The sequence below is a fragment of the Thermobia domestica genome, chromosome 8, assembly GCF_964235325.1.
Source record: "Thermobia domestica chromosome 8, izTheDome1.hap1.1, whole genome shotgun sequence".
Classification (NCBI taxonomy): domain Eukaryota; kingdom Metazoa; phylum Arthropoda; class Insecta; order Zygentoma; family Lepismatidae; genus Thermobia; species Thermobia domestica.
The window spans coordinates 203918256-203945011 of NC_137461.1; the positions used below are offsets into that span (position 1 = coordinate 203918256).

The following is a 26756-nucleotide window of genomic DNA, read 5'->3' on the forward strand; positions in this document are numbered from 1 at the left end:
TCAAAAATTTTCCACACTTTTTATATCACAAAAGGTCGGCGTTCAGAATGACGTGACGAGAACTAAGTAAGATCCGGGGTTAGAAATCTAGAGGCTCCCTGGTTACACAGTCGTACTCTCATCGAACAGTGCATATTTTCTCTTATGAAAAACAAGGATTAAACTCTGTTTTCTTCAAAAATACCAAAACTTCAATTTTAGGAATTTTCAAAATTTCAAGGTGGACAATCCCTGGATCTTCTCTTAAGCCTGGGTACTACTCCAAACCCTGAGATCTCTCGTTCGTGAACTTCGAATAAGAGCCCTCCTTCCCCCTGATTTTCAAAACTCAGCGCTCCTAAAAAAGAGATACACTTTCCGAGACTATACATCACTTTCATATCTTTTTCGACGACGGGGCAGTCTCAACCGTCTCGCAGATAACTCTACCAAAAACGAAAAGAACATTTGGAAAGGAAGTTGATTAAAAATATTGTTTTCTAGGGCAAAGAATGGGTGTCAAGAAAGCATATGTGCCATCTACGTTGGAGTCTTAGGTTAGATTCTCGGAAGGAGCTCATGTGATTCGTTCACATACAGTCTTGATGCTGGAAAGATGTTAGAATCAAAATCAACCAACCAAATGCTTTTTCCCCTCTTGAAATGAAAAGTGAATATTAAGTATAATCGTATAATCAACATGACTTCTTGAACACTAATTGAAGACCTTCAAGGTCACTCTTGTAGGAGGAGTAAGGTAAACTCTCAACCATCTTTTGTTTCCATTCTTACTTAAAGTACAGAAAAAATAAAGAAAAAAATCTACAGAGGAAAGTGGCAAAAGAACGGAAAGAATAGCCCACGTCAGTTAGTAAAGTACCAATATTCTGCCTGGGGAATTTTCAAGGCCTGACTTAACTGACGTTGTATTATTGTCCATCATCATGTGTTCCCACTGTTAATGGTCACAGTTCTCTGAGTACAGTTTTAAATTCTGCTATATAATAGAAGTGGCGTGACGCGAAGCTTCAAACTGTGTTACTGCTCCCAACATCTTAGATCATTGTGATCTTTAGTTGAATAACAGCCGTCAGATATTCATCACCCGCCATCATGTTGCCATATGCATCGACAGTGTGTTATATTCTCGCAGTTGCTGGACTCATTTCTCTCATCTGTGTTAATAGTGCCACTTCGTACGTGACTGAGAAACGTAAGTGCGATTCTACATTTTCTTATTTTGTTCTTTATTTCTGCTTTAGACAGTGTAATACGATACTTATTAACAATACATGATAGTTTAGTAAGTTTGTGCCTTGTAAAACAGTAAAGAGTATCAGAATGGTCCTTGTGTTCACCTTTAGTTTCCGTGGTTCCGGGTTCTATTCGTACTAGAAGATTTTTTTATGGTACGCCAGAATTGCCTGCCAACTAGGAAATACTTGTACTGAGAGGCAACGGAGTGTGATCTCGAAATCTTGAAATATCGACGATGGGTTCTAATCTGTTGATCGCACAGTATCGAACTAAAAACTAGCTGCTTCGTAAGCCTTTAAAGCCGGAGAGTTCAGTTTCTATTTTCCTCGTTTATATTATGCATGCAAAATGAAGTTGAAAATAGACACAAGTGAACAATGAGAAACTATTGATGGAACATAATAGTTACTAAGGGAACGGGACAACCCTCAAGATAACTCAGAAAGATTGCATTATCTACCAGTGGCGTGCCCAAGAGGAAATTTTGGGGTTTAACCTCCCGCTTAAGCAAGATATGACAGAAAAATAAACATTTACTATATTCAGATTTATATGAAAAAAAAATCACATTTGTTCTGAAAGGATTTCAGATTGAGTGCTTGAACCCCTCGCTCGATGAAATTCTGAGCACGTCACTGTTATTTACCACAAACGCATATGGTCTAAGTTAGAATATACTGTAGTAAGATTTTTTAAAATCAGAAGTGATTTTTAAAAAGTTTAACACCCTTTTTACTTATTTTTTGATTTAGCATTTGAGATAGGCATAAGATCTTTTGAGATACAAGTCACTGAGAGTGGGAAGAACACTCTGGGAGGGGGGTGTACTAAATACTGACATCGTTGACAGATCTGAAATCTCAAATCATTTAAAACCTGATTTCACATGTTTTACATATCTCAAATTTCGTTTAAAATATATTATTAATAATGCAAAACATACCACTCTGTGAGTATCAAACTTTTTTTTAAAAAAACGAGTTGCGAGTTGCATAAACATCTAGGCGAAAATATGTAACTATTCTTTACCTTTATTACAAACGAAAGATGCTTCTGTCTATCAGCCGCAGGTAGGTTGCCGCTAGCTGCGCTGCTTGCTACATGACGCTGAAAGATGTTGCTAGCGTGCAGTCAATTTGGAGACGAGCCGAAGACTTAGGGGAGGAGTAACAACTAGTTTCTACAAATCGAATTTAACAGGGCCACGGTGGCTCAGTGGTAGAGCGTTCACCTTTGGTGCATGGGGTCCCTGGTTCGATCCCAGCTCGCGCAAAGTGAACTTTGGTGGACAAACACCATGTGCGTGGGTTTTCTCGAGGTTCTTCCGTTTCCTCCCACTTTCCTTATTCCACCATTTCATTCAGCTCTCATCATCACAGTCTCCTTTAGCTTACACGCCATAATCGTGGGCCGTAAAATTTCAAGATTTCATTTCATTTTTTTAAATCGAATTCAACGAAGATTTTATACATCGAAATGCATCAATTAACATTGTTTGCAACGTCTACTCTCCTTTGGACCTGCACGCAATATAGATGTATGCAGTTCCTTTGTTGAAGAGTAGGTTCCTATTCACCACCGAGGTTCTGTGAGATGTATACTAGTGGACCTACAATTTAAGAAGAAATTCCAACCACCGTAATGCGTTTCAAATTGGTTATGCTCTTCCACCGGAACTGAAACTGAGACCTCAGATGACACTTCTCCACTTCCCACAGGTTGTTTTACACAATGTTCATCCTTGTATTCTTCAATTACTTAAGAAAGAAAACTTACCTTTAAAGATTAGTGCTAATTTAGCACAAGTTCCACCGTGGTGCTATTTCTGCATGAAATACAGATACACTTATTTTCTAAAGGAAAGCTTCATTACAAAGCTTTATTGTCTACTGCTTTGAAAATCCATTTAACAATTATAGTGGCAATTATAGTTGAAAGTATGAATTATAGTGGCAGGTCCTACTTCTGAGATTCTAATTTTCAGCTACACAAGAGTTCCTCTTTAATAGCTTCTGTCCCTTGTTCTATTCTCACATCAGTGGCGATGACATACTTTAAGTAGCGAAGTATCGAAGTTGCATGAAATTAGATTATTAATAGAAAATTTGAAATCCAGCCGGATGAGAGTGCCGATATTAGGGCCTCTTGACGTAAGAGCATGAATAGGGGCCACGGTGGCTGTGGTAGAGCGATTTCCTCTTGTGTGTGAGGTCCCTGGATCGATCACAGCCCTCGTCAAATGAGCTTTGCTTTAGCTAGCACCGTGTGTGTGTGTGGAGTTTCTCAGGGCTCTCCAGTTTTCTCTCGCTTTCTCCATTTGATCATTTCATTTATTTCATCATCACCGTCTCTCTTAACGTTGGACCATAATCATGGGACGTTAAACTCTGAAATAAAATAAAACAAATAGGGCCTAAGAGCAAAAATCTTCTCTGTATTACGAGACGTATGATTTATAGGAATAGATGTGTATTGTTACAAATGTTGTTGAAGCTAAAGATCAGTGTAGCAAATTAAAACTTAATTTTTCAATTACGACTTCATTTTTTTGTTTTAACGCATAAAAAATTATATTGTTAATAACTATAATTTTCAAAACGTTTCAAAACGATGTATTTTATTTTACTTTTAATTTTTACTTTTTTTTTAAAAAATGAACTATATGTATCGTACTACCAAGTGTTCACCAGTTGAAAGAAGTAAGAGATAATAAAAAGAATTCAGTCCCCAGCACTGATGCAAATGAATTATGTATATTTTTTATTCTATTTACAAAGAAAAAAATCTTTATATGTCAAAGTTACTGCATGTACTTTCACCAACTTAAAAGAAACAAATAACATCAGTATTTCTTTTTTCCATTCATAGTATTATCTCTCTCTCTCTCTCTATATATATATATATATATATATATATATATATATATATATTGGATTCAATGATTTAACACTACATAAAAGCAATTTTGATGAACCACAGTTTAGTATTTGTTCAGCTAGCTTGCTGCTTTTTTATTTCCTGAAAAGTAATTAAGAGAAAGTGTTTTAGTTTAGTAGTTACTTAATTATTAAAATGAACTATGATGTTTTGTTTCCCGAACCTTAGTTTTCTAAACAAATATAATCTGAATTGTATGTGGTGAGAATTACAGTAGTTTTAAACACTTCCTTGAAATAGAGAAAATTTGTCAAAGGAAATTATCCAATAAAGTGTTCTTCTCCGTTTTCCGTAACATATTTTTAAAAAATACTTTTGAGTTTTATGTCTTACGACTATTTTTTAAAAGAAATGATATTTATTGTGTAAACAATATCTGAAACTGGGTAATTACTAAAATCAGAAGTGGACTCGCATCTCTCCAATTTTAACCAACTTGTGATACTAAAAGCATGATTTTAGATCAAAACTTAAAATAAAATTTCCGAATATGGTATCACTGATGCTATGGATGATAAACAAAACTACTCGGATAGAGCTAATGACGTTAGTGAAGATCTATGATTAAATATCGCTGGGCTCCAAAAATGTTGCCTTTATATTGTTGGTGGACTAGAAAGTATTCTCTTAGATCAAATTGAAGTAATTTAAGCATCCATCATTCCCCAACTAAACTGTACCGGTATAGTCTTTTAAAAGTAAAGACTGCCATTTCACAAGAACAATCCATATATATTATACATAGGCCTATAATTTTTTCTTCGGTTTCAACATATTTTAGAACTTTTGATTACTATTTCATCAAAATTTATATGAACCTATGAATATGTCAAACGCCAAGACGCTAATAGCTAAACAAGAATAGCATTCAGGAAACTGCTTATTTTATTTATGTACTTAAGTAATCAGTACGCGTTACTTTGATACACGTAGTGCCAAAAGCTCCTTCCTAGCTAAGCGGTTAGCGTACGCGCCTTTGGTGTGGGAGACCCTGGTCCAATTCCCGGTAGGAGCTCATGTGGTTCGGATTCCGCGTTAATCAGCAGGTCTACGTTTCATATAGTCTCGTTACTCAAAAGAACAGTAAACTCAAAATCAACTCAGTTCAACGTAGCGCCAAGTTCTATTTGAGATGGAAAATAGTTTACTCTGTTGGTCTAGTTTTGCGAGACAATTTGGAAGCTAAATGATTAATAGAGAGTGAACTTTGATCTAGAAAGCAAATTGTATGATTTTGGGAATAGATGTACTCATTATGATGGCCTAACTAAAAAAAAAAAAAATTAACTCATATAAGAAAAAGAATGAAACATTACACTCTTGTCTTAGGCACTTAATATGTTCGACTCTCAATGTACGTAAGAAATGTAAACATTAAGTAAGCGAAAATTGTAATTATTCTCCTTAAATTACGTGCCTCTCATATTAAAATTGCAAGCCGCACCCTGGTGCAACATTTAACAGCCCAACTTCTTCCAACTTAATTTAATTTCACTATATTATTATTATTATTATTATTATTATTATTAGAACTGAAACATTTCAGTCGCCAGGTCGCCGTGGCGGCTGGAAATACGATTCTAGCCCCCATTAGCGTAATTAGAATATTTTCTAAGGGAACCATGGCCCTTTACTTCTACAAGGACCATAGTTTCAATATGTGGTCTTATCGATATTCTAGGAGAGCAATAGTGTTCTACGGATGGGTTGTCGCCCTCTAGTTACACCTCGCTAGCTCCTAGCTAATATACGATTCAAACATGTAAGTTTATGTGTTAAACTGGATTTGAATTATTATGGCAAGTGTTTTTCAGAACTGATCAAAAAACATTGAAATAATAATAATAATAATAATAATAATAATAATAATAATAATAATAATAATAATAATAATAATAATAATAATAATAATAATAATAATAATAATAATAATAATTTTGTTTTACTCTTACATTTAGTTAATTTATTTGTTATTGAAATGAGAAACAAACAAGTAATATAAAACAATGAAGTTAACGAAGTCATACATTTGTACATTGTGGGAAAATTAGGTAGATTAAATATGTAGTAGATGTATAATTGACAGAGGTGTTACATAATAGTTACATGTGCTATTGAGATTATGCTGTTTGAAGCAATGTCTTGTGTGTCCAGATTATGAGAGGAAAATCTTGTAACACTACTCTAAGCTTCTTCTTTATATTTGATATTACCTCACTAAATAATGTTTTAATTTTTTGAAAACATCTCGTTTCATTTCTTTCATAGCTCCTTATTTAATAACATGTCATCGATTTGCACCCAAAGCAGAATTTGATAACTGCTCGAGAGAATCCACAAGGCTATTTCTGGAGAATGTCGTTGATGGTAAGTAGACTTAATTTGACCTTTATTAAATTAATTGTATTGCTAAAGAAATTCGAAACTTCACTGCCGCAGGAAAAGAATCTCAGCACTAGAAATTATCGTGCAATAAGCCAATATATTTTTATATATTTTTCCTACTTTTCTAAAATTCTTCTTTATGTTAGATTACAATCTTCTTCTTATTCTTTCGTATTGTCTCTCGCCTACAGATTTCCCTCATCTTCTACTCATATTGCCTCATCAGGCAATAATCTTTCATAGATATATGAATATAATCTAATATTAATGCATTTTGATTTACTTATAAGGAAATAAGTTTTCTTTTGAAAAAAAATAACAAGCAAAATAAAACAACTTGTACTAAAAAGTAAAAACTAAACCTATCTTCAAGAAAATTACTTTTTTTAAAAAAATTCTAAGTTTGCATGGCTAAAAAGAAAAGCATGGCTAGCGCACTAATATACAATCACTTTATAAATTCTTCAATTCCCATGTAAATCAAGTAGTTTCATATGAAAGTGCTCCGCCATGCTTCCCTTTTTACTGTTGAAAACCTAGAATTTTTTTGAAAATAATTTTCTTGAAAACAGAATTATTTTTTACTTTTTAATACGATTTGTATTGCTTAATTTTTTTTAGAAAAAATATTTTAAAAGTATTTTATTTTCATTATTTAGTACAATTTGCTTTATTTTGTTTATTTTTATTTAAATAAAGCGTGTTTGCTACTTTCTTTATTTAAAAAGAATGTTTTTTTTATTTTTAGAAAAAAAGTTTTATGATAATTGGTGAAAATCATTTTAATAGAGATAGTTATTGTTAGCCCATATGTACTAGATAATCCCGCTTTACTGACGAGTAAACCTGGGTGCATGCGAAAGGCTTATACTAATCTTCTAAAATCAAACAAAAGCTATTAAATATATAAAAGTAAGAATGAAATATTGAAAATGTAATTCTCGTCCTACGGGTAACACTAGTTAGAATTTTACCTTCCAAGAATCAACTCATTTTCGGTTTTACTACACTTTGCACAGTGTGATTACTTGATTACTTATCCCAATGCCCAATGACACACATTACTGCTTCAATTGTGCAACGTTCACGTTTCTGGGCTGTCCTTGGGCCATACCTTGTCTTAACATTTTCGTCTATATGTAAGCTTATCAGTATCAGTAGAGTTTCTTATGTCTTGAATGTTGTTTTATATATATTCCCCAATTCCTTCATTTTCCAATACGCCTACTATTTGTCAATGTGTTAAAAATGTATCGTGACATTTCATTTATTTTTAAAATATTGTTTTTCCTCTTAACATTCTAGGCGATTCTTCCATAGGATTGACTCCCACAGATCCTTTAAGAGTTTCCGAAGTACATATCTTGCAGAGTTCCGGTGGTCCTGTTAGCATCAATGCTACCCTTAGGAATGTTGTGATAACAGGTCTACGTGACGCTAAAATTCTATCCTGTATGTAAGTACAATATGAAATATTATTTTAATACATGATAAAACAACACAGAGATAAAAAAAAGAAATTTATCATAAGTAGTTTCTTTCTAAAATCTAACATAAATAACAGTTTCATTAAAACATTCAATCAAATATTGAAAATACCTTAGTACAGTTAATTGTCTAGCCATCACGTTAGGGTAACTATGTAAAGAGTACTAAATAAATTTAATGAAAAAAGTATTGTAAAAGTCTATTAAGTATTGTAAATTTTAAAGATACGTTAAAATCTAAGATTTCATCATTTCTGGTATTGTTTTCATAGAAATAAATTTCTTACCCGAATTTCTTAAATCTTTCTATTGGTTCAAAATGACAGAATATGTGCAATTTATCACAACGGTTTCTCTTTTGTCATATTACAGCGTAAACAAGGAAACATATGGTTTCACGATCAAAGCGAGGGTACCAGCCCTAAGATTGGAAGCAGAATACTACACGAAAGGAAAAGTTCTGCTCTTGCCTTTACACGGAAAGGGACATACTTGGTTTGCTCCAGGTAATTACTCAGAATTTCCTCAAGGAAGTTAATTGTATATAAAATATTTTCTTTCTAATTGTATTGGCAATTTTAAACAATTTCTTTTAAGATCAGGAAAGAGTTTATAAGCTCTTTATAACTTCAGTACCAAACGCTACATTTTCTAAATTAATTCTAAAGTAAATTTTTTTCACAATGTTTTCTATGTATAAGGAATAGCACAAATATTAAATGGCTCTCATTAGGTATTTTGTACAGTTAGGAAAGTAAGTTTTCTCATTCCGTATTTTTTTTCTGAAATTTCTTACGTAAGTACATTAAAAAATGAAATAGTACTTTTTGTAGACACGTGTAAGCATTGTAATATGCATAGTAGAAAGCTTATAAATGAACGCAATGATTTTTTTTACAACAAAGCCTTTTTTAAAGCAGAGAAATTTTAAATTTTGTTTCATGTACTGCAGAGTATGTTCACATTCGAGATGTAATTACGAGGCATGACTATCAGTGCTTATCATTATATACAATTTCATCTTACAGTAGTGAATTTGCTACTTGTTGTACACTTTAACATCCGAATATCACTTTTTGTTTGTTTGTTTGAGTCACAGTAAGCCATCTCCATCTGCCAATAAAATTCAGATGATTCTATCTTCCTGGTATATTCTAACATGGTTAAATAACTAAAAAGTCACATTTATCCAGGAATATTTCCTATAAATGTATTAAAATACAGATGTTTCAATTCCATATACTTTCTGTACATAAGCGAACTTCAGTATTTCATCTCACTGTTCTATTAAAAGTGAAGATGGACCACTTTGGCTCTGATTGCTTCAAATATGATTTTAGTTAATGAAATATTTAGTAATGTTAATTACATTTATTTATTTTTCTCTTTATTTTATTTCAGAAAATCTAGACTTTGATATATCATTAGATAGAAATATATTCGTAAAGGATGGCATCAAATTTTTCAACGCGTCCAACGCTAAAATGAATTTTGAGGTGTCTTATCTAAGTTTTTATCTGGATAACTTGTTCAATGGCAATCAAGCAATCAGTAAGTACAAACATTATATTTTCCACTCGTTTGTAACTAATTTACTAGTAAATTAAATTAGTTATTTAGTTCCGTGTTTGTTCATCAACAGGTATTATGATGGACAAACACTATACTTATCTACTTTAAGAACTAACGATCCTGTACACCACATATGAGTTTTCTGTAACACATTTCCTTTAGTTGATTGTATATAGGTTATAGCGTACGAGTATTCGCAATCATAAATATTCTGCCATCACTGCAAGTCACATATCGTAGATTGAGAAGCTTGTTTGCTTACAGTCTACAGCTGATATCTTTGAAAGGAAACAAATGAATATTCTTGAAATTCATTTAAATTGATTTGCCTCTGAGATTTTGCTGTAAAAGAATGGATGCGAAACCACAGACCAATATATAAGTATTACACTTATAATTCAAATAAATAATTATAAAATACAAATAAGGAGAGAATAAATCAATTATCAAGTCATATATCGTAGATTTAAGGCAGGAAAAGCTTACCAGGGTTTCAGTAAATTCGGTCTTCACTAGACTTGCGGAACTTCGTGCATATTTTGGAGCATCCTCGTGGATATACGGTAAGCAAATGCATTTTCGACATGAGATACTACGATTCGAGTCCCGGTAGGAGCACGTGGAATTTAGATTCAGATTTTACGGCCCAGATCTAAGTTTTGGTGCTGATAATGAAGGATCCAATGAATTACTCACTTGCTTTAGGATCGATCGAAATCTAGTGCATAATTGAATTTCAATGCATTATGAAAGTATTATCATGCCACTATTTTAGAACTTAAATAATTACTATGAATATATAAGAAATGAACATAGTTAACTTTTTTCGATTATTTAGTTTTTTGTATCCGTTTTAAATTACACTATTAATAAGTATGCATGTGAATGCAGAGGCGTGCGAAACGGAGTGTTCGAGGTTTTGACCCCATTTTGAACAAAATATTATGCAAGAATATACATTTACCATATTAAGAAATATATAGAAACATTTAAAATTGTATAAACTTGGGAAATTGAATCTTCCCCATTGACGAACTTCTGCATACGCCTCTGTGTGAAGGATATGTAAACGATTTTTTTCTACAGAATCGAATGAGAAATTCAAATGAAATAATTATGTTGAGCAGCATTGGTATCTTCAGTTGTTTTCCGCTTCTTGAACACTTGGATTTTTTGTACTGAGTAAAATATTTAGAATTAAGCCAATAGTTCAATATGTAAGACATATACTGGATGTAATTGTAAAAAGGCAAATTTCTATAATATTTGTCCGGCACATCAGAATTTAAAGAATGCTTTCAATGGGAAAAGTCAGTGGAAGCCCTATAGCCCAAGGAGGATGGGTCAGGAATGGCGGTTTTGGCGTCATTACCGATTTGACTTCTCTCTTGTAGCGCTCTGAAGCTTCCATTAGAAATAAATTGATTTAATTTATGGCATAGTCATAAGATGACGTTTCGCCACGTACTTCCTGCAAGCAGAGATAATAAACCACGAAGTTAATAGTCTTTCAATATTAGTTTTAAAAATAATATTTATTTAATATTCGACAGTATTAGTCTTTGCAAACATATAAAGAACAAATAGAACTACAATATTATAGAGTGAGGCAAAATAGGTACCAGAAATAAAAATTGTTAAAAAGCATTAGAAAGTAAGCTGTACGATGTATTCTTGCAACTACCTTTATTAGCGTAAATTTAAAGTATCATTTACCATGATAACAACGTAGTGACCCGTTGTATGACATCATATATTTGGTTGTTTGCATGAGATTTAACGTCAGTTACCAACACCAAAGCTATAAGAGATTAGGATTTACACCTTAGGATTCGAACCATGTGTTCTCTTACCGAGAAAGAGATTCGTGTATAAACCATAAAAGTAAGATTCATGTTGAGTCGCACGAATCTCTAGTTATTTCATTTTATTAATTTCAAGGTTGTTGTTCGAGATTCACTTTGACAAATGCTATCTTTTCTCCGAGTTAGAGTGTGGGGTAATTATTCCTTGTGAACTGTAAAACATCAATAACGAGGTATTGTTAAACTGTTTGGTAAAGAAAACAGTCATCAGCAATATGGAGAGGACTTTTTGCGTCCTGCATCAAGTTATTAATATCAAAGAATTTTTAACGATGATGTACTCTGTGTCGAAATGTATACTGTAATCATGCTTGGTTAGGATTTCGACAGTGTTATCAATGGAATATTATTATAATGACATGTGCACAAATAGCTGCATAATTTCGACCTTTTTGTAGAATTTTTTTTGCTCCTCTGTTTTGAAATCAAAGTCTTCTTCTGGGACAAACATTACAAAAAGGGATTAAGCCCCACACTATTTTCGCCTCCAATAGCGTAATAGAAGTGTTTTACCGACAACCTACAGCAGTATAAAATTTCCTAACAATTTTTTTTTTTTTTTTTACCTCACTCTGTAACTTTCAAGCCAATTTCATTCTCTTGATTTATTGTATACTTTTTCATTACTTTTTATATACATAAATATTTTCCATTACTTTTATATACATAGTGAAATAAATAAATATTTCTTCTTTTTATTCTACAGGTGATGCTATTAATCAATACTTAAACAAAAATTGGCGAGTTGTTGAAGAAACGTTGAGACCTACTCTATCATCAACAATGGCGGGAATATTTTTAGGAATTCTAAATCAATTTTTTAACAATGTACCAGCAAAATACATTATCGAAGATATTGATTGAAATAGAACCAATATGCTTTGAGTCAGGGTGAAACTGCCTATTGTTCTGGTCATTACCTGATAGCCAGAAGTTTTCTTCATTGAAGAAAAACTGTTAAGATTGGGAAAGAGTATTTTGTATTAATTCTTGCATCAATGCTTTCATGTGTCTGCATTTACAATTAGAAATACTAGCATAAATTATTTTGAGTATTCAAATAATATTGTTTAAGAGTGTTTTTGCCTTTATGTAATGTATCTGTTGGTAATTTTTTCAAAAGTAATACTATGCTAATTCCATTTATAATATTGCTTTAAAAGCAACCAAAATATATTCATTCATCGAACTTCACTTCAAGAACCTACTACTCATATTAATAACTAAATTATAAAAAGCGAAGACATGAACTATCGGTGTCTTCTTTGCTTATGATTGTCAATATATTGTATCGTAGCTTTGTATGAATTTGAGCCGTGTTTTGTTTCTATCTTTAATACAAGAATTCAGACATGTGAAATTCACAGCATATTGTTAAGTTATGTTAGTAGACAATGTTTCTCACGTTTTCGCTTTACGAGGATTAAAAAATATATACTAAAATACATGATTTCTGTTTAGTTTAACGTCCCACGTTGTTTATAAATTGCAATATAATCTTTAATAACTGTTAATAAAAGTACATAATACTACAATATTTTATAATGATAAAATGTTACTTTATAAATGTTTTTATACTTTTCGCTTTTTTGAAATTGTTCAACAAAATAGTTAATTAAAATTGCTCGAGATATACCTAGGTACGAAAGATACAGAGACGAAATTTCGTACTTACCACTACGAAAGGAAAAGGAACGGTTTATGAAAGGAAATAGTTTTCAGCACAGAGTCATCCGGAAAAACAGAAGTGCCATCTTTTTTAATGTCTTGAGAGAGAAATAATGATTATGATACATAAATTTGATTGTATTCTTCTTTAATTGTGCCATGTGTGTCTGATATAACCGTTTTAATCTTTAAAAATGGTATAAAAAAGATGCAACATATTCTTTGATTTCTATTTATGTATATAATAAAAACTATTTATAATTTTTTAATATGGTTGTCACACATAAAAGAATTGTGCTTCTTGTTATTAGTTATTGAAGAAATTCACAATTTACTTTTAAAAATTAGCAATGCTACAATTTATCATTCATCATAATTGTTCTAAAATATATATATGTAGGCCTATATATATAAATTAAAATAGTGTTGCTAAAATATAATCTTTTCTGTTGATGAAGCATTAAAAGTAATTAGGAAATTATCTGATTCCAAAATTATGAACTCATATTTACAAAATCAAAATAATGATATTAAAATCCTATACTGTGAGCATGCAGTGCCTTATTATCCAATTTAACATTTCATCTAGTCGGCTAATGCTCTTTGTAGATTGTAGCATCAAGAAGTTTGGTATAGTATAGTGCGACATTTCTTTTAATTCATTAGCGTTAACTGTAAATCTCAAACCTATCAAAATAGTTAAGAATATTTTGTATCTTATATAAACTATTTTGTTTATTACATGAATGTAAATATGAAAGAGTATGAATATGAATAAAATGTGCATATCTGTGTGAGAATGCGAAATGTGTATGTGGAGGAACGTATCTAAACCTATATTAAAACATTTATTTATTGTTTGTCACTGTAGTTTACCATTTTTGATCATGAAATGCATAATAAAACTAGTTGTAATACCTTTTTGTAATAAAAATATTTTTAAAAACTTAAAGCAATGTGTAAGAATATTTTCAGATTTTCTTCCTGTGCTTAATATCTTCCTCGCAAACAACGACGTTAAGAAAATCTAATAAATTGATAATATTAATGTAGTAATGCACGCAATTTATATCTATAATTCATACCATAAAAGTTCCATCATAACAAATCTGTACTGACTGACATTGGCGCAAATCCCGAGAGATGAGGGAGATATGTCTCCCACAATCTTGGAACTGGGGGCACTGTCCTCCCATGATTCGATTTGAAATGTGCTTTGTGAGGAGAAATGTGATGATTTGTGTCCGATTGCTACAAAAGGAAAGTTAGATAAAATTGTTATGCCTTGCTGTATAATATATAACAGGTTCACCTAAGAAATCCGATGCATCTACCGTAATAATGAGTCGTATCTTCTCCCCTCCCCTCCTCAAAATAAGCCTCAAAACTGTCCACTTCCTAATGTTGAAGACAACTCTGCTCCCCTGATCCTCCACACTATTGTTTTTTTTAAATTTCATAAATATTTTGAACATCACTTTAAAAGAAAGAAAAAAAAAGATTATGGTAACGATCTTACCCGTCCCCCAATGTTAAACAAATTTACGCCGATGCTGGCTGATACAAATAAGGACCTTTCATATATAATCATCTTCTCTAAGTGACACTTGTGACCTGTAAGTGACAGTCAACACTATCTCTCGACTAATATTTATTGAGATTTTCCGTTGTTTTGTCTTGGGAGAATTTGTTTATAGAAGTATAAAGTTTAAAAATAGTCAAATTTTCACAAAACTAGAAAAAAATGAAATCTTTGAGTTTTAAGTCCCACGCTTATGCTAGTTAGGCTAAAGGAGACGGTGATGATGAGAAGTGAATGAAATGGTAGAATGAATAAAGTGGAAGGAAACAGGAGAACCCCGAGGAAACCCACGTACCCGGTGTTTGTCCACCACAAAGTTCACTTGGTTCGATCTGGGATCGAACCAGGGACCCCATTCACCAGAGATGAACATTCTAAAACTCAGCCAAGGCGGCCACTTTCACAAAACTAGATTCATAAAATTAGTAATAGAGCCATAACAACACACACATACTGTATAACAAATTATTCGTAAGAAGTAATGTAAACATTATTCAAAGAAAGGACACTATAATGGGCATACGTTCGTATATCCCTTTCATGCGCTAATTCATTAATAGGGCCTTTAGAAAAATAAATAATCTGCTTATCATCGCTAAAATATTTTTTCCAACTTCGGTCCATATATTTTATTTTCGTAATATGGATCCATGGCCAACCAACACTGGAATTATTTATTCTACATTACACAAACAACAAGTACTTAGTCAAATTAGTGTTTTCCCAATCGTTCACTCGCTTTCCTTGATGCAGACGTCACTGTGCAAAATGGACGTCTTGTGACATATATCGTCCCTCTCGAGACAAAAGAGCGTATCTCATTTTTTTGACTTTTCCAGGAGACAAGTTTAAACCTTTTCTCATTATTTATTCTATCGTCCTCGTCTAAATTTAGTTTGATTTCCTTCGTTTCAGATATATAACTTACGAAATCAAATTAAATTTTAATAGAACACGATAGAATAAATTATAATAAAATCTTTAAACTGTCTGCTGGAAAAGTTGATAAAATGAGATACGCCCCTTTGTCTCGACAGGGACGATATATACATTAAACCGAACAATATGCAATATTTCCACTTTAAGAGCTCTCCATCCTCCTCACCACTCAAACGTCTCATAACTTGTTTTGGCTATTCCGAGAATCAGTTCTTGACATCATTCCTCAACAACTACATCAAGTTTCTCTTCAACCGGACATACCCTGAACCTTTCCTGTAAATAAATCATCCATACAAGAAATCCCACCAAAAAACTATGTCACTATAAAATCCTTGATTTTTACTTCTTTATTTACACCATCTCAGTTCTCGATTTTGTATATGAGCTAATGAATCTCACTATTATGGTCCTTCAGCTCCCAAATTCTTCATTTACCCATCTCAGTATACAACAGTACATTTGACCAAACCGTTTATATATCCTCAAAATCCATTCTCTACACTTTCAACATTTCTCAAAAAGAGATGGAAAAACTGAGAGATAGGACAGCTCCATCCTATCCACAAACTGCTCCTGGCATTAACCGTTCATAAATCCCACTTCACTACATTCAATTCGTTATCAATACTACTATTTTTATTCTTGTTCATTAATTTTTTAATTTTTAGTATATTTTTTGTTGGTCTCGGGTTCGACTCACAATGAGAAAGCCTCGAAATTTGAACTGATTATGATTGTGCAAATTCTACCTTAAACTCTACTTCTATGTCTCATATCTCATCGATGATGAAAGGGGACGTTATTTAACAAACAAACAAACAGATAATGTAATTTTTCGTATATGTGCTTTACATTCTGTATTACCTCTTCTTGTTACAAATTCTAATATATATTTTTCTTTGTTATTCATTTTCCCCTTCTTTTCCATTTTCTTTACATAATTATATAAATTTCTCTTAATATGTATTTATTTTCTATCTTCAACATTATTAATAACCAACTTGTTGCACTAATTTTATTTTCCAGCATCTAAGTCTCTACGTTCAACCTTACAGTACTATTACGTGATTGCATTTCAAGAAGCGCCCATCTGGATATTTCGCAGCTATTTTTCTGATTTCGTCCCAATTATTTATTTAATTTATGTTAATATTTTTAAAACTCGTTGTCTCTCTATTTAATGAGCTATTACTGAAAGAGTATTTTTTTAATGTTTTGTGACAATGTTTATGCTATATTGGTAATTCGTTTTTGCTCGCTTTATTTGTTCTTTGCTCCTGCTAGATACAATGTATATGGTGTATGGCAGCTAAAACAGAGGAATTATCAAGTTAGAAAAAAAAAGATAGAAATCTTATACTGATACATTTGATCACACAATAATACGAATATACTGACAACACAAAACGTTTAAAAGGAGGCTCACTAACCTTTCGCTTAATGTTTTATCAGAGGGAAAGAAATAGAAATACAGTACTGTAACATAAAAGAGCAGAACCTGAGAGAAATCACTAAGATAGTATCCAAATTCATATGATTCATCAGCTTGAAAGTGGGAAAAATATAGTGAAAGACACTAAATTAGTTGATGAGTTGGTTAATAGGGATACGGAAGAAAGAGAGGAATTATTAATGAAAAGGTAAAATTTTATTTATGTATATTGAATAGTAGAAGAAAGTAAGGAATATAAATTATATGAAATAATGACAATAAATAATACTGAAAAACAAAAACTAAAATAAATGTTGTAGTTAAATATCTGCGCATGAACAATTACCGATATTATGGCAACGCTCGGGTTCCACATCACACAGAAAGTTTCAACACAACATTTGATCACTCCTCCTGCACGAATATTTTCAAGATCCTTGCTCCAAATTTTATTACCCTTTAGAAAGATACGAAAACACATTATGATCATGTCCGCGAGAGTGTGAACATATCCTTGCCTTAGTCGTCTGTAACGACTCATTATATATATATATATATATATATATATATATATATATATATATATATATATATATATATATATATATATATATATATATATATATATATATATATATATATATATATATATATATATATATTCCGTTGTGTATTAGATATATCATTTTGCTCTTATTTTCATTATCACTATTATTAAATTATTATTCTTTTATTTCTATCATTAATGATTCATATGCTTTACATCTTATGTATTACTCACTAGTAATTTTTCATCTACTTTTTGATTTTCATATAAAAATCAATCACAAGAATTGAAAACATTTTATCGTCCAAGATCTACAGGAATGATTCGATCTTGACTAAACTAGGTATGGAAATAGATCTTAAATTTCTTAGCATGCATATGAAATATTTCTCTGTACAGATCTTTGATTTTCTCGTTGTTGAAGTTTTCGTTCCATTAAATTTAGAGCTTTGAACTTAAAGCCCGATTAAATATTGACTTGTGTGATCAGAACGCAATATTTGCAATCAGTTGCTACAAACGGCAATAAATATCATATGTGATGCGACTAACATCGATATATTTAATTCCATTCAAAGTTAAGATCGCAAATCAAAAAGAAACATTTAGTGTTGCTCTGCAATCACAAAGTTACTGAGGCACGATATTTAATCGACCTCTTCGTCAAATTTTCTCAAAAGTTTTCACTATTACTATTCGTACAAGAATAAGGGAAAATACACGGAACAAATCTGATATACGTTTTATGTTTATTGTTAAACAAATAGAATATATCCTATTAAAAGAAGGAGGGAAGGAGAAAGAAAAAGAAGCATTTACTAAAATCAATGAAGAACCATTTTTTTTTTCGCATACGGGAAACTCATTTCTAATAATACATTTACATAAATTTTCTCTCTCTACTAATTCTTTTCCCACTTTCTCCTCAACCTTACCAACCAACGTGCCTTGTGAGATTTTCTTCTAACTTTTAACCTGGCAATACTATCATCACATAACTCTAGATGTTATCATGGGAACGCTTCTCACGTTCTGTTCTTTTTATCTGATGAAACGTTGTACTTGAAAGTTTTAATTATTTTGTATTATAAAGTTAATATTTTTTGCATGTAATCTATATAGATAAAAATAATAAAATAGTATGTGTTTTCCCCCTATTCAGGCGGATCCCGAACTTGCTTTTATGATTTAGTGATAAAGTTCTCGTGTTCGTGTTAATTGACTATCAAAGTGTACATATAATTTCAACGTAAGGATAAACTATTCTTTATCCTATGGAAATTATTAACGTTATTATTATTATTGCTTTTACTTACACTTAGACTTAGCTATATATATTCATTTTTAATAATGTCAGGAAAATAATTAAATCTTGGTTTACCTCAGGATAAGCTAATCAATTAAAGGTTATCCTCATTTGATTGGACTGAATACATAATGTATCCCAACACTTTGACATAAATTACATCAGTTAAAAAGAGCAGGAGACTCTCGATTCAGCCTTTCTGATCTCATTTTTCCCAGGATACTTTGCGGTGGGTGACATCACGTGAAGGTATCGGCAAGAATGTTATAAAATAGAGGATCTGCCCATACCACAAAATCGTAAAGACACGTATCCTATGATTGGTGATTTTCTTACCTACGAAAGGTTATTTCGGGTAATTTCTTCTCACTCCTATTTGTACACTCATACGTGTAGCATTTAAACATTGTATAATATGAATCTGAAGCAATGACTTAAATAAAAATAAATGACAGACACACTACATGTCTACATATGAAAATCGCAATGTATTGAGCCAACATATATGGTGGTCATTCAGTTACCTAATAGGATGAAAATACATATGGGCAGATCCTCTATTTTATAACATCTTTGGGTATCACGAGGTATCGTTGAAGAGCACAAGAGAAGTACTGTATATGCAATTACGTTAGTTGGTATACTGTTTCAAGATGGGCAAAAGTTCCTCCACAAGACATCACAGACAGGAAGCCAATCAGAACGCTAAACGTAGGCTGGTGCTACCTGTTATTTTATATACCTTGGAGGACAAATTTAAACGGAATTAACTCGTGTTATGTCCCATGGGACAGGTAAGACTCATTTAAGTCTAATAAAAGCATATATGCATATTAAAGGAAGATATATCTTCAGAATTTTCTGCAAAGATTACTATCTAAAGGAAAGTAAAAGAATTGAACGTCATGATAAAAATATTTCTAGTTGACCAATATTTTTGCAACATGTTCCTACAGCTATTCACACCAATTGCGTAGAATGTGCAAGGTATATAAAATAACAGGTAGCACCAGTTCGTGTTTAGAGTTCTGATTGGTTCCCTGTCCGTGACGTCTTGTGGAGGAATTTTTGCCCATCTTGAAACAGTATACCAACTAACGTAAATGCGTGTTTAGTATTTCCCTTGTTGTCTTGAACGATACCTCGCGATACTGAAAAATGTTATAAAATAGATGATCTGCCCATATGTATCTTCATCTTATTAGGTAACTGAATGACTGCGACATATGTTGGATCAAGACATTGCGATATTCACATGTAAACATGTAGTGTGCCTGTTGTTTATTTTATTTAAGTCGTTTCTTCAGATTGATAGTATACAATGGTTAAATGCTGCACGTATGGGTGTACAAATAGGAGTGAGAAGAAATTATGCGAAATAACCTTTCACAGGTAAGAAAATCATCAATCATAGAATACGTATGGCTGGGACGTATGGCTTTACGATTTTGTGGTATGGGTAGATTCTCAAGTTTATAACATCCTTGGATACCTCCACGTGATGTCACCGATCGCAGAGTATCCTGGGAAAAATGAGATCAGAAAGGCTGAATCGAGAGTCCCCTGTAGAATGTGATTTTCCGGAAAACATTTGCTATATATTGCTTTTATTGTGAATACTTAGAACTTGGAAATCTTCATTCTTTAAATCTTGAAATACCTATTTCATATTGAGAGTTAGTATTACGAATATAACAAAAATTAATACACAACATCCGAAAAATGATTGTTTAGAGCCTTCTTACTTACAGAAAGAAATCCATTTTCATTTTCTTACTTTTATTGGTGTTTATAAGTTGCACCAGATGTCTCGTCCCAATATGCTACAAATGTTTAAAAATTGTTATATGTCGTAAAGTTATAAATGAAGCACAATAGTACTTCTATAATCATGTGCCAGCAGTGGTCATAAGTTTGAAAATTGTCCTGATACAAAAAATATTATGAATTATTTTTGAATTACAATTCTTTATTGTATAGCCTTTACATAATTATTTTGTATTAAAATAGACAGACTGTCATCATTTGCAATATATATGTCAGTAAATTGTATTTGTTCTAGAATTGCTTAGAAACATTATTTTGATAAAGTACATCAGATAATGGACCGAACAAACATCGAAATTACATCGCGTAAATAATTTAAAATGAATTGAGAAATAATTAATTAGTATATCATAAGTGTGTGCATTAGTTGCATTGATTCTTAATTGTTACGCGATATATATTTTTCCTAGATATTAATGACACTTAAGTGATTTTTCACTTTTTTTTTTTTTTTTTTTTTTTGCTGATATTTCACAGAAACTGTACTTATGTGAATTTGACCAAGTGAATTAAATACAGAACTATAAAAATCTTGTAAAGAACTACAAATCCAAGCACACACAACAAACATTCATCTCAACATCATTCTGCTACTTTCACTCCAACCTAGAAAGAAATTAAGTATTTTATATGGTGGGTCATTCCATATCAACTCAACACAGCGTTTTATAGTGACCGCTTCAAATTTGGATGATTTTTACGTCATATAAAGATATCATAGCAAGATTGAAAAATACCAAATTTCAGCCTTCAAGGTTGATTAGTTTTCGAAATTTTACGGTTCGAAATGTCCAATTTTGGTCCAAAAATTGCATATATTAGCTTTTTTAATTTGATATATCTCGGCTTCTAATTAACGTACCGAACAAAGACTTACTTCATTGCAAAGCCATTATTTTAAGCTTCTTTTAGATATATAAATCAATGGGGATGTACTAAAAAGAATTTTCGAAAATTAGAATTCAAATTTTCAAATTCGAATTTCTCGAAAAAGGACAATTTTTAATTTGTGAAAAAATCTTATATGTAGGTCAGGTCTTTATAAAGATACGGTCAAAATATAGTTTTGGGATCGAGAGATACAAATTTAGAAGGAAATTGTGTGAATAAAGAAAAAAAATGTCTTGCATGATTTGCATGTGTTCACTGAACTTTCCTTGCGCTGTAACATTTGCCAATTATTGAAACTACTGAACTGTAGCCCATCTTTAAGCAAAGATTAACCTTTAGCTAAAGTCTTTTGAAGAGATGTGTTTCTGGAAAGTTCTGGTAGTTGTTTTGCCTTATCTTGTACAACAAAGTCATAATTTTCCACGAAGTCAAAAACAACAACAAATTCACTTTCAGAAATTTTTCCTTTAACATTTTTGAAAAATAAACGTTGTTGCTTCCTTATGAAGTCGTGATAAAGATTATTTAATTTTTGACAAAATAGCTTAATAAATTCTGATGATGGCTTCTGAAGAATTTGTAATGTACATCTATCCACACAACCATTGACGGAGAGTTTCGATTAAGTTTTCCAGTAGGGTGTCTTCCAGCAGAGTTTTGATGACGTCAATTCCAGGGCAAGACGGGCAAGTTCCTCTAGAACAGTCCTCAGACATAGGTTCACACGTTATGAGGTGTAGGTAGTCCTTGTAAGTTATTATGGGGCCATTACGTTGATTTTAACGTCCAGTTCAGCAGAGAGGCTATATGAGACATAGATACTGATTAACGTAGAATCTGAATCACATGAGCTTCTACCGGCAATCGAACCCATTGTGGAACCATTGTTGAGAGTTTGTAACTTATGATTTTCCATCATTAACTTCACGTTTCGATGTGTCATACAAACGCAAACAGTGTGCGTTCCATTAGCTCCAGCTAACAACATTTTTTGAACGAAGCTCTGCAAATTTGAAAAACCCTATGCTCATATAAAGAAACCGCTCTTTAAACGACTGATATACCTGCCACAAATTTTACAAAAGACGTTTAGAAATTTTAAATTTCTTCCCACTGCTGTCTCTTACTGAAAGACAGTCTTTTATGCCTGGCATAATCCTAGAAATGTCAGCAATTTGGTAGAATTCCTTGATGGTCTTTGCGTTTTCTGGTGGAAAAACTTCACCCGGTTCGTTTTTATTATTTGTATCTCGCGATCCCATAACGATCCCAAAATTATATTTTGACCGTATCTTTATAAAGGCCTAGCCTACATATAAGATTTTTTCACATATTTAAAATTGCCCTTTTTCGAGAAATTCGAATTTGAAAATTCGAATTCGAATTTTCGAAAGTTCTTTTTAGTACACCCCATTGATTTATATATCTGAAAAAAGCTTAAAACAATGGCTTTGCAATGACGTAAGTCTTAGTTCGGTACGTTAATTAGGAGCCGAGATATATCAAATTAAAGAAGCTAATAAATGCAATTTTTGGACCAAAATTGGAAATTTCGTACCATAAAATTTCGAAAACTAATCAACCTAGAATGTTAAAATTTGGTACTTTTCAATCTTGCTATGATATATTTATGTCGTATAAAAATCATCAAAATCCGAAAATGTGAGGTGTGTTGATTTCATATGGAATGACCCTATTAATAACTTCAACAATGCAAATTATTTCGGCATTGTTGAAATAATAATTAACGTAATTTACATAGTTGGAATAGTGTCATGCTTGCTTGATATGCAAAAACTATAAAAAGAGAACTAAATTGGAAAGTAAGAAAAAAATTGATGAGCAGCAAGAATACAATTAAGTTATATGACTAAACATACACTTTTAACTTGTCATTAAAAATGGATTATTGATTCTCATGTCAGTGTTTTCTAATACGGTACAAGAGTAAATATATGATGACAAACAGTAAATCGTTAATCGAGGTGGAAAGGATTCTGATCGATATAACCAAAGAAGTGAATTTAAAAATAATTAGGTACAGTTGTAATAAATACGAATTAACTTAGAGAATAAATTACAATTAGATTGATGGTTGGAAATGAGGATTTCTAGTCTGTACAAAAGATCCTATAATCGCGATTAATATCAAATAGCTTAAAAGTGAATATCTACGGACGGTTGCCCACAATAAAAATAATTTACTTTCACCGGCCCTTGTGAACAAATATTTAACGGATATTATAACCCAATTTGGCCACACTAAGCTTTGCACTTGATAACAGTATCAGTTGAGTACGATTCGTGCAATGTTGAGTGGACATCACATCAAGTGGTGACAGAGAAAACGGATTTATCAGTCAGATAAGTGCTTCAAAGTCGATCTTCGGTAACCTTCTCCATAAGAACATTTTTCAATGATATAGGATGTGGATGTCGACTAAAAGCAGGGAATTCGTGTTACTGCTCGGTTCAAAATCTCTTGTTGTCGCGAGTTCTGTCGAGGAATCTGAAGTTTAAAATATAAAAAACGATAATCATGCCTGTTGTTCTGTATGGTTGCGAAACATGGTCGCTTACTCTGAGGGAAGAACATAGACTAAAAGTATTTGAGAACAAGATCCTGAGACGAATATTCGGACCCAAGAGGAACGGAAATGGGGAATGGCGGAAACTTCATAACGAGGAACTACATTATTTATACGGTTTACCCAACATTGTTACGGTCGTCAAGTCTAGGAGGCTTAGGTGGGCGGGTCATGTAGCTAGAATGGAAGAAAGTAGAAACGCTTTCAAAGTCTTGACTGGAAGACCAATCGGAAAACGATCATTAGGAAGACCTATTCGCAGATAGGAGGACAATATTAAGATGGATCTCGCAGAGATTGGAATACAAAGTAGAAACTGGATGCAGTTAGCTAATGATAGAAGTCAGTGGAAAGCTTTTGTGAACGCGGCATTGAACCTCCGGGTTCCATAGGCCATAGAGTTAGTTAGTTATAGAATATGGATGCAAAATTCGATTATTAACACGATAGGATGCATACAAAGTAATAGGGGAATGAAGCAACTGAAGAAGGACATCTTGAACACAATGTATACCGTTGGGGAGGGTTCAGCGGTATTGAGTTGATTTTGAGTTTAACGTCACGTTCAGCAGCGAGGCTATATGAGACTTGGACCTACTGATTAACGGGGAATCCGAACCACATGAGCTCCCGCTGGGAATCGAACCCGGGTCTCCACGCCAAAGGCGCGTACGCAAACCGCTTAGCCACGGAGCAGCTTAGGTTCAGCGGTATACAGAACCAACAGCGCCGATATTCCAAAATTTATGTGGGTGTACATCAATGGCAGGATATGTAATACATATGTTTTTTTAGTGAAATCTCCATATTTTTTGATTGCTTTCCTTTTAGTTAAAATCTTTTATGAACACTGTCATAAAGGGTTATGGTCGATTCTATTCACAATATAGTCCATTTTTATTGTGGGGAATGCCTTTGACTAGGCCAGAAAGAGGCAAGGAAGAGATGTGTGCTGCTTGGTTGGCTTGGACAAACACATTTGAAACAAACAATTATGTTTTACAGGTTAGAAATTTCAACTTCCATCTCAATGTTTTAGTTGCTTATTTTTTGATAATGACAAGTGAGAAATATTTATTTTATTTTGTTTCTATCAAACTAAAAATCTTTAGGGTACGCCGCACTCACAAGATTATTTCTGTGGATTCTAAAGCCCCTGAGCACCCACGTGGTCAACGCGCATGTATGAAACTGTATACGGAACGGAAAGTACAGTAAGTTGTGCAGAATGAAAACGGATTACGAGGAAAAACGCAAAATGTCCACATCTGAAAAAAGTAAACAAAAGCAAAGAGTAGCGGTTGCTGTACTGTTTGAGTAACCTAGTGTAAAGGCAGTCAATTCAGAGCGTGGGGTCGTGAGTTCAAATTTTACCATTAACTACTACTTACTTTTTCTGTAAAAAAAAACAACAAAAAAACAAAAATCAGTGGTGACATCTTGCTGAAAATCGGTAATTATTGTGCGAAGAGTGAAAACGTGTTGAACAAATACAGAGAAAAATATATTTAATAATTGACATGTCGAAGATCAACAAAATGATGTAAACAAAAGTATATGCATTAGAAAAAAACACTAGCAACAGTCGATCGAACTCCCTTGCACGCGATGAGTTGGCTGTTTGACGATAGTACCAAACTATTCCAAATATACTATTCGCTTTGTTAGTTAACGGCTATCAGCTCTTATACAAGACTGCTTCAACTAACAATAAATAAATAAATAAATAAATAAATAAATGAATAGGAGCCGATGATTTGAATCGAACCAGTGACCCCACTCTCACCAAATCAACTGCCATTACCGATCGGACACACAGCAAGTGCAACAACTATTATTCTTGCTTTCGTCTACTTTTATCGTGCTTAGATGTTTGTCTTTTCTCTCGCAATCCGTATTTATTCTGCACAAATTACTTACCATTTCGTATACAGCTCGCTGATCCCCAAGAACCCACATTGTGTTCTAGACTTCCTCCTCCCAGTTGCTTCATTTAGTCTTGGGGCCATATATAGGATCTGTTGGAAAAGTTGCGCATACGGTATTTCTCTTTTAGAATCGTTTCTATGGTGGTGATGGACTATTTATAGCTTGGTCACGTGGTCGTGTGAGTTTTCTTTCAGTTGAGTTTAAAACTTTAACCCTTTGGAGACGGCTGTATCAGTGGGGAATGAATTGAAAAGTTAAAAAAAAACTATACAATAAACATAGATAGAAGTCAACTTCGTACCTTATTTTATTCCCAATCCTCTGGCGTATACAAGCGTAGATAGTTTGTCTGTTTGCTCGTAGAGAAGGGGCGATGACGTTATTACGTAAATTGTAAAATACATTTGGAGAACTCCATTTTCAGAGCTGCTGCACCTATTGCAAAAGTTGTGTGTGCAGAATTTCTCTTCTACAATATTTTCTTAAGTTTTAATGTATTACTTCATTCTTGAGCAAAATATCTTAATAATACCAGAATTTTCAAAGATTTAAGACAATATCT

At 32.6% G+C, this 26756-nt stretch overlaps 1 protein-coding gene across 1 annotated transcript; it reads left to right on the forward strand.

The window, feature by feature from the left end:
* Positions 1 to 961: 961 nt before the first annotated feature.
* Positions 962 to 12598, forward strand: LOC145691926 (protein takeout-like). Its single transcript, XM_081767232.1, has 6 exons — positions 962 to 1192; positions 6442 to 6540; positions 7864 to 8014; positions 8418 to 8551; positions 9447 to 9596; positions 12189 to 12598. Exons 1-6 carry the CDS (start codon positions 1093 to 1095, stop codon positions 12344 to 12346), a joined length of 792 nt encoding a protein of 263 aa, XP_081623358.1. The 5' UTR covers positions 962 to 1092; the 3' UTR covers positions 12347 to 12598.
* Positions 12599 to 26756: the final 14158 nt, after the last annotated feature.

What these genes read in the sequence shown, in the direction of transcription:
- LOC145691926 (XM_081767232.1), top strand. Translation starts at nt 1,093, where the DNA reads ATGTTGCCATATGCATCGACAGTGTGTTATATTCTCGCAGTTGCTGGA. An exon ending in TCTGGAGAATGTCGTTGATG is followed by an intron (nt 6,541 to 7,863) that starts GTAAGTAGACTT and finishes TTAACATTCTAG; the next exon opens with GCGATTCTTCCATAGGATTG. An exon ending in CAATGGCAATCAAGCAATCA is followed by an intron (nt 9,597 to 12,188) that starts GTAAGTACAAAC and finishes TTTATTCTACAG; the next exon opens with GTGATGCTATTAATCAATAC.